The sequence below is a fragment of the Mchenga conophoros genome, linkage group LG4 (genome assembly GCF_057382185.1).
Source record: "Mchenga conophoros isolate Kocher_MC1m ecotype Shallow Benthic linkage group LG4, M_conophoros_male_GT1.1, whole genome shotgun sequence".
NCBI classification, from domain to species: domain Eukaryota; kingdom Metazoa; phylum Chordata; class Actinopteri; order Cichliformes; family Cichlidae; genus Mchenga; species Mchenga conophoros.
This window is the reverse complement of record NC_140529.1, coordinates 9,650,126-9,659,375: the sequence shown is the minus strand read 5'-3', so window position 1 is coordinate 9,659,375 and position 9,250 is coordinate 9,650,126. Positions and strand designations below refer to the sequence as shown.

Sequence of the window (9,250 nt, the reverse complement as noted above, 5' to 3'; positions counted from 1 at the left end):
TGTATAAAACTGAGCATCTGGAGTTCCATATTAAAAGAAGAATAAATATTGAATAAATAAATAACATTTACACAACAAAATTTCAGTTTCTCTGAAAGTGTATAAGTTTCAAATCAGTTTGAAACTTATACACTTTACAGTTTACATTTTTGTTTCTTGTGGTTCAGGTGTGCTGTTAGTGTAGAATGGAGAGTATAGTTATTGAAAAAGTGATTATCTAAACGGTCAGTTCAGATATTGGCGAGTCGATTTCAGATATTGGCGAGTCCATTTGCACCACGTACTTTTATGCACGACACAAAAGAAGTTGGTCGAGTGATTTATTTTCATTGTCTTTCTTTCTTTCTTTCTTTCTTTCTTTCTTTCTTTCTTTCTTTCTTTCTTTCTTTCTGTTTTTAGGCAGACTAAGGTAATGTCACTCTTAGTATCGACCAGAGAACATCACATCACAGACTTGAGTCTGACGCAAAGGCAGCTGCAGAGACAAACTAAAGTAAACCAAACTACAGTAAGCTAAAGCGAATCTGCTCATTCCCTTCTCATATCACAGCTGGAAACTCATAAAATGCTTTTTCCCTCCTCTCACTGACAGTCCTCAACTAGTCTCTTCTACTCTTCTTTTTGCGCTTGTCCCATCACGTGATCACCCTGTCTCATCCAATAGTTATGCTCCCCTTACTTCTTGGTCCAGGGGGCTTGTTGCGTCAAGGCTGCGGCTGGGATGTAAGTGGAGATCCGGCCGGTTAGTGGGAGTCTTTGCTACCGAATGACACGCCGTCACTCCAACAAAGCAGCATACCGTGCTATGATAGTGCTGTACAAGTACATTTCTTGAGCTGCGTTTGTGTGTTTGTATTTGTGTGTGTATATGTATGTATGTGTAGTGAGCGCCAGTGATCAGCCTCATTCAGCAAATGTAGCAGCTTAGCGCCAGGAACGGACGGAGTCTGAGGCACACGAAGGCCAAAACGGGGAAGGGTGGGCATATGACAGCCTCTTTAGTACTCAATCCTCGCTGGCCAGTGGAAACGGTAATGTTTGTGTATGACAACAACGTGGACGAGTTGAACAAGAACATGGAGGGGCTGGTAGGTAGCGGCAACTTTGCCGCTGCCACTGCAGCAAGCCAGTGCCGCAACATCATGGCACATTCGGCGGCCGCCGCTGCTCTGGGTGGCCACCCGTCCAGCTTGGTGCACTCTTCAGGTGGGTATTCCACAATGGATGTGTCCGCTTCAGGCTCCGGTGAGACCGCTGCCTCTTCGGGGAAGCAATGTGCGGCTGTGCCGCACCAGAACTCGTCGGCCGCAACCGCATTACCCTACAGCTACTTTGGTAACGGCTACTACCCATGCAGGATGGGTCGGGCTCCTCTTAAGTCCTGTACACAAGCGGCCGGAGCCGCTCTCAGCTCACAGTACATGGACACAACAGTGAGCTCAGACGAATATCCGAACCACCGGGCCAAGGAGTTCGCCTTTTACCATGGCTATGCCAGCCCATACCAGTCGATGGCCAGCTACCTGGATGTGTCGGTGGTCCAAACGCTCGGCACCGGGGAACCGCGCCATGACACACTGCTGCCCATGGACAGCTACCAGCCCTGGGCTCTGACCAACGCCTGGGGAGGACAGATGTACTGCTCCAAAGATCAGGGACAGGCCGGCCACCTCTGGAAGTCCGCTCTTGCTGGTGAGTACTGCTGCTTTCAAGGTTCATAATAACGATTTTAAAACAGTTAAACAGAACTCTAACAGATTTTTTGTAACTATGACGCAACTGAACATATTTATTTAATAAAAATTACATTTAATAACAATTAAGAAATTAAAGGATTGACATTTGTTAAAACAAAAAACATCTCGGATGATTAATTTGCTCCGATAGTAAATTATCGTCTTCATAAATTTGGACTAAAATTAGGCGGTTAATGCATCGAGTTTCTTTGCAAAAGCAAGGCAATAATGTGCTTGAGGTTTGTGATGGCTGAGGTTAATCACTGCCCTTGAATCCCCATCTAGTTTAGGGCGTCACGTACAAGTGAAAATTAACGTCATGTTGATTGGATCCTTGATATTGTGAAAATACCAACATGTTGCAGACTCTAACTTAGAAATGAGCCTTGCATTGCCATCTCTTGGTGCAGAGTGAAAAACATTTTGGTGTTTCGTTCAATATCGTTTATTAACCAAGTGAGATAATCATTTTATTGCTGGGGCCTTCCAGTTAATTTAATGGTTATCATAATGGTTATTATGATGAGAGACATGTTACTCTGCTGCCACTGCTAAAATTAATGAATGAATAAATAAATTAAATAAACAGGAAAATTTACTTTCATTATTAACATTGTAATTAATTCAATAATAATGATGGAAATAATTAATCCTCTTGGCCCAATATTCACAGTGAACAGGAAAAACCCTAACGCCCACTCCACTTCTCTCTTTATTTAACACACACATCGCACAAATGTAGAATTAAACTAAAAACACTGTAAACACAAAGTCAAGAGAAGACACAAAATGCTGTCCTTGTGACAGTCTATGTGGAGTAGAATAGATGCGTGCACTGTGTTTAAAGACGCCATTTTTTGTAGGTCAATTTGAACTTAACCCAGACAGCAGATATTCGTTTCCCGTCTGCCTCGCAGGATTGTATCCAGTCCGATCGAAACATAAAGTTCCCGTTCACTTCCTTAAAGATGCTAAATTGTGCTCGACAAATATTTTATCGGCACTTACACTATTACAGCAATCGTGGAGTGTAGAGCTTGAAAATGTATCATGGTGTGTGCAGCCCATCACCTTCAGACTGGCTTTTTCTCTTTGACAGATGTGGTGGCGCACCAGAACGACAGCTTGTCTTTCCGCCGAGGCAGGAAGAAACGGATACCTTACACCAAGGTCCAGCTCAAAGAGCTAGAGAAAGAGTACGCAGCCAACAAGTTCATCACAAAGGACAAGAGGAGAAAGATTTCGGCCGTGACCAACCTGTCAGAGCGACAGATTACCATCTGGTTCCAGAACAGGAGGGTGAAGGAGAAAAAATTCGTGGCCAAAGTGAAGAGCAGTACTCAATAGCATGCAGGTCACTGCTCTTTGGACAATTCGTAACAGTTGAGATAATTAACAGTGAATGGAAAAAAGTAAAGAAACTGGAAGTGGGACCTCTCACAGACTGTAATTACAGAACTTTCCTGACTGCTTTGATAATATATCTGTCTAGTGTGTGTCTTCCACTGTCAGTGTTGTCCGTGCCAAGTAGCCTATAGCATAACTACTATGCTCTCCATACTGTTTATATCGCATGTAAAACAGTAACCAAATCACAGTGTAACACTAAATAAATTTTGTCCCACCCCAATAAAGGTGTTATGTTTTTAAAATAATTTTCTATGCCTTGAGGAGGCAAACAAACTTTTATTTAACATTGAAAACTGATATCCGAAATTAGACAAACAGCAGAGGAATCCATATTGCGCTTGTTGATTAAAACTGTTCACGATAGACCAGATTCACTTACCAAGTCTGCCTCTGGAGGAACGCTCCCTGTGGTGGAAGCCTGTCTCATGGAATGGCAAGCATTCTGGTTTTCCATGCCTGTGACAGAACCGCGTATGGGAGAAGAAGAAAAAACCATTAGTGTACTTATTATTATCATAGACATTGGAAATGTGTTTTAATATATCTACTTGTTAAAAAGTATTTATAAAAATATTATTTAAAAAATGCTAAACAAAAACTCTCGTTCCTTTCTTCCCTTTTTGAACATTCTATCCATAACATTAACATCACAGAGAACTAACGTGAACAGTATTTTAATTTTAAATAAAGTTAACTTAGCAATTCATATCAGTTCAATATTTCGTGAATAATAATAATAATAATAATAATAATAATAATAATAATAATAATAATTCCAGAACAAAACTGAGTAGAGACTTCAAATCGTGTTATTTTCTTTGCGCTTTCTGCAAGTTCTTTTAGCCTGCACTGTGCGTGCGTTTGAGACAGACACAGAGAGAGAGAGAGAGAGAGAGAGAGAGAGAGAGAGAGAGAGAGAGAGAGAGAGAGAGAGAGAGAGACAGAGAGAATAAGGAGGGTGGGGGGGAGGGACAAAAAAGACCCTGACCTTGAGCGTGATGTGTGATGATGATAATAATAATAATAATAATAATAATAATAATAATAATAATAATAATTGATGTTCCGTGAAGATAATCCTAGAAGCTCCTGTAGAACAAAACAGAATTGTCTGTGCGTATGTATACAATTTTTTTTAGCCTGCATTGTATGTAGCTCTCAAACACAAACGTGAGGGTGGGTGACCTTGAAAATCATGTGACCAGACAGGCTTGTATCAAGTCTTCCATGAATATTTTATAATAGCGGGGTGTGTGAGGGACATCACTAACAATACACACAATATATACGGGCCACTGCCATGCACCACAGATTACAGCTACACATGAGTTCACCACAGTTTTTACTCGCTATGGTTTCAATGCGATGTCCAGCCCTTTAACATTAGTGTGCTTTCTGGCGATTGGGATCTGTTTTAATTTACATAGTCTGATTGTGTGGATGCAAGACAAAGTATACTTTGATAACTTTGTCTCGCATATATGCGAGACAAAGTATGCGACTTTGGCAATCGATAAATGCCACTCCATTTCATAAATGTTCAGCACTGGTGAAGTCAAAAGATTTCTGATGTGAACTTCTTGCGCAACGCTGAAATCTGAGTCCTCAATCTGAAAACCATGAGCAACGTTTTTTGAATTTAACAAATCCTTTGACTGTGTTTTATGGGCGATAAACCGAGTTCTAAACATTTACGTTAATGCTCAAACATAACTGAAATGAATGAATAAACTATTATTATTATTATTATTATTATTATTATTATTATTATCATTATTATTATTAAGAACTGGGGCACCGGACCTTGTGTCGGATCTTATCACCTCTTTACCAGACACACAGATTGTGGTTAGTAGGCTTTATAGATGCAGAATATGCTGAGTAGTTTGATAACCACTTCACTTAAAGGTAATTTGTTTGGAAACGCACACAATGTGGGCTATCCTCAAATAAATTTGAAAGTGTTTATAGGGAGAGGATGTAGCGACGGATTTAAGAGGGTGCTATAATCAAAGATCTTTGAAACATTTTTTGACGCAGTTTTGTGTGTCCAAAACAAGGGTTTAATATTCACATAGGCTGTCCAGATTCTAACAAATAAAATGTGGGGCAAACACAGTGTTTATGTGGGACAACATGGGACAGGTGAACAATGCTGAGAGTTACTCTGAAATTTTGATATCTAAACTAAAATTAAAAATACAATAAATTGTGGCTGATACAGGATTATCATTTAGCTTGTACAGGCTAAACATATCATATTTCCAACAATTTGGTTTGTCCTTATGATCTCAATCAATAGTTGGTATATGCTCAGGCCAATATTCTTTAATTATGGTCAATTGCTTTTGTAAACTTTGCAAACTTTATCCAGTTATGACACACATATTGTTACAGTACTGGGTCTGTGACCCAATATTTATGTTTCAGATTCTGATTTAATATTCTTTGACTTTTGTTATTTCTGGTTTTGGTTATCTTTATTTCTTAAGTTCTTAGTGATGTTAGTTCTTTCTCCCTTAGTATTTATCTGTGTTTAGTCTCTGTTCCCTTGTCACATGTCTGTGCTTTTCCCGTGTCCCACGTTTCATGTATAGTCAACTTTGTCTCTATGTTCCTTATGTCTCCCCAGTCACTGTGTTAAAAGTGTGTGTCTTTGGTTGGTGTGTTTCTCTTTTTTATTTTGATAGTTCCGCTTCCTGTGTTCAATGTATTCAGTTTTGCTAACTCCTCGTCTTGTTATGTCAGATTAGCACTAGCTGTGTTTCCCTCCTGTTTCCCATTCCCTCATTACTCTCTTGTGTATTTAAGCCCCGTGTTCTCCTCTGTCCATTGTTGTTTCATGCTACTGTTATAGCTGCATGTTCCTCTATGAGCCTTGCAATGCTTAATTCTAGTTTCTCAGTTTACAAGTTTTATCCTTGTCTCTAGTGTCTAGCTTTTGTTTTAGTTTTCTTGTATTTAGTATTTGAATTTTTGTACACCTAAAATAAAGCTGCCTCCCTTAGTTCACTCTTTCGGGTCGCGAGTCCTGCATTTGGGTCCCATCCTGCCTGCCACACAGCCAGACCTTGAGACATATACTAAGTGATTTCACACAACATTTCCCCCCCAAAGTGAAAATGAAAAATAACATTGGCAAAAAAGACCAAACATCGATTTCTCAGAACATGCTGCTGTTCCATTTTTGTTTGTGAAAGTTTCCATCATATTAAACATTTGCTGCAGCAAGAGTACTGACAGTGACTAGAAAGAGAGAGCATATTTCTCCTGTATTGGCCTCCCTTCATTGGCTCCCTGTTAAATCCAGAATTTAATTCAAAATCATGCTCCTCACATACAAGGTCTTGAATAATCAAGCCTCATCTTATCTTATCTGCTGAGGAGTAGGGCATTAGACTGGCTAACCTTCTTCAGACTATAACAAAAAGTTTTCCTTTCATGTACATAGATGTGGGTAAAAACCAGACTAATAAGCGCTAGTTCTAAATGTCCTTTAGAACTAGTCACAGTGCCTCAAGATTTGGGACAGGAGCACAGGGAACAAAAACGCTGTGTCACGTTCTGAGGGACATTTGGTCACCCTCGTGGCCCAAAATTCAAATGACTATCAAGGAGTGCCTTCTTGATCGCCATGTGGTCCCTTCCAAGTGGTTTTGACCACCGGTACAGGTTGTCTTTTTTTTCTGCTGTAAAAAGGTCAAACAAACCTGAAATGCAGCAAAGAAAAATCAATTTTATTGTAAGAGAAATTTTTAAAATTCAGGAATTGTTATTGAATAAAAACACTTTTCAGAATTTCTTGTCTTAAAACAGTTTTGGTCTATATCCAAATCTCTACCATGAATCCCCAGAAATAATTTACACAAAATCATATTGATGGCTTCTTTTTCATGGCCGTAATTTTTATTTTATTTTATTTATTTTTTTGCTTCATTGGGCAATGTCTTTTAAATGAGAACATTTCAGTCCACCAGAAAATGGTTTTCATTGCACTGAGCATTTCATCTGCACATTTCATGGAAGTGACACTGTAGACTTTTTAAAGAAAGTCCAAGTCCACTCAAGGAGTGCTGACTATAAATTTCATGGGGTGACAGCAGAAATATAATAGTTTAAGTAAAACTATAAAGGAAAATGCTTCTGTAAAACTTGACTGGTGTTAAATGCATGCACTTTTTGTGTTCCTGTCAAATTGAAGTTAATTGCTTCAACAGACCTGCTTCTAAAAGTTCTTAGTTCTCTTTCATTGGATACTTTGCTTGAAGTCAGTTAATTGTATTAAACAAATAGAATATGTATACACATGCTTCAGATACAATCAAAGATGAAATGTGAGATTTCTGTGTGCAGGAAGATTTTTACAGTAATATCTACAGGCTCAAATATGTGGCTTAGAATACAGTGTTAAAAATTGAAATACAATATTAAATACAACTTTATTTGCTTTGCCAGGGCGATTTGGCAGAACTGAAGTGAAACTCCAGGGTCAAGTGTACATTAAAGCATACAATGTATTAATTAGAATGAACTGGACAGCAGTAGTTATTTTTGCTTAAAGCAGGCTGCACCAGGGAATGCACATAATTGAACTGCTGGGTACATATATGAAGAGTTGATTAATTGCTTCTATCAAGAAAATAATACTTTATATTTCAAAATGAGGCACATGCATGTAAATGGTAAATGGCCTGTATTTGTATAGCGCTTTACTTAGTCCCTAAGGACCCCAAAGCGCTTTACACTACATTCAGTCATCCACACATTCACACACTGGTGATGGCAAGCTACACTGTAGCCACAGCCACCCTGGGGTGCACTGACAGAGGCGAGGCTGCCGGACACTGACCCCACCGGGCCCTTTGATCACCACTAGTAGGCAACGGGTGAAGGGTCTTGCCCAAGGACACAACGACCGAGAACCAGCAACCTTCCGATTACAAGACGAACTGCCAACTCTTGAGCCACAATCGCCCCATGTGTGTTACCATTAAAAATTAACACTGAACTTCACAAATAGCAGTGTGTTCTGCTGGTCTGTTTACTTTCTTTACTGCTTCATCTCTTTCCTTCTTTAAAACCAACAAAATTGATGGAAGACCTGAAGCTCACAAAGTTACTTCTCCCCTTTATTTTGCATACCAGCGAGGAGGAGGAGGAGATGAAAGAGCAAGCCTTTGAGCTGGACCATGCTATCACTTTATTCACACATAACTATAGAAAATCCCTTTAATCCACACATGCATTTTAAATATGTCTTTCACTTAGCATGCCTTTTTATCTTTACTAAAGAAAAAAAGGCATGCAGCATCTAATGTAGTATGCAAAAGTCTGGGGCAGGGGTCTGAGCTGTGGGCCACTGCTGGTACTGTCATCTCATTGGAGGGCCACTTTAGTGTTCAACTAGTAAATTTAACTTCAATTGTGAATACAATTTTTTCCCTCACGCTTACAGTAACTAACTGAAGCCTTTCATTGAACTACCAAATAAATACATTGGTACTCTCTTTCTGACCAGACACGTGGCAGCACTTCTGCTATCATTTTGTTTGTATTTAACAAAATAAAAATGCAGACATAAGTGTATATATTAGTTTTTGACAGCCAGTGACAAATAACTGTCTCACTGAACTAACACAGCCAATCCGGATGTTTGTACTCTCTTCTCATATTGCTTTCATATTAAATCATTTTTTGCTTTTTAAATAACTTATTTTAACATTGCACTCAACAACAAACGAATCCTCCCAAGCAAAAAAAGTAACTTCAAGGGCAAAATTGCATTGTATTTCTTCACATCGATATGCATGTAGGGGTGACGTGGGCCTCAAGTGGCTCCCGGGCCACGAGTTTGAGACCCCTGGTCTAGAGCCACCCCTTATTTCTTTATATTTTCCTTACTAGGAGCAAAACTTGTCATTTTTAAGATTGTACTTGAGCCATAGTTTTTTGAAGCAGTGGCGTGTCCAGCAGGGTGGCCTGGGGGGGGCACAGGCCACCCCCCCAACCAGACTGGCCACCCCAGGTGCCACCCCAAAGGCAAAACAATAAAATTCAATCAAATATCAAATGTACGATTATGTTTTCACGGTGAAGCTCAGATA

The 9,250-nt window shown here is 39.5% G+C and overlaps 1 protein-coding gene across 1 annotated transcript; it reads left to right on the top strand.

Moving 5' to 3' along the window:
* Positions 1-829: 829 nt before the first annotated feature.
* Positions 830-3,287, top strand: hoxb13a (homeobox B13a). The gene is made up of 2 exons (XM_085272567.1): positions 830-1,692; positions 2,836-3,287. The coding sequence occupies exons 1-2, from the start codon at positions 987-989 to the stop codon at positions 3,081-3,083; spliced, it is 954 nt and encodes a 317-aa protein (XP_085128693.1). The 5' UTR covers positions 830-986; the 3' UTR covers positions 3,084-3,287.
* The last annotated feature ends 5,963 nt before the right edge of the window (positions 3,288-9,250 follow it).

Excerpts from the sequence above, each read along its gene's own strand:
- hoxb13a (XM_085272567.1), top strand. The coding sequence starts at position 987 with ATGACAGCCTCTTTAGTACTCAATCCTCGCTGGCCAGTGGAAACGGTA. Across the intron at positions 1,693-2,835 it reads CTGGAAGTCCGCTCTTGCTG|ATGTGGTGGCGCACCAGAAC; the intron begins GTGAGTACTGCT and ends TCTCTTTGACAG.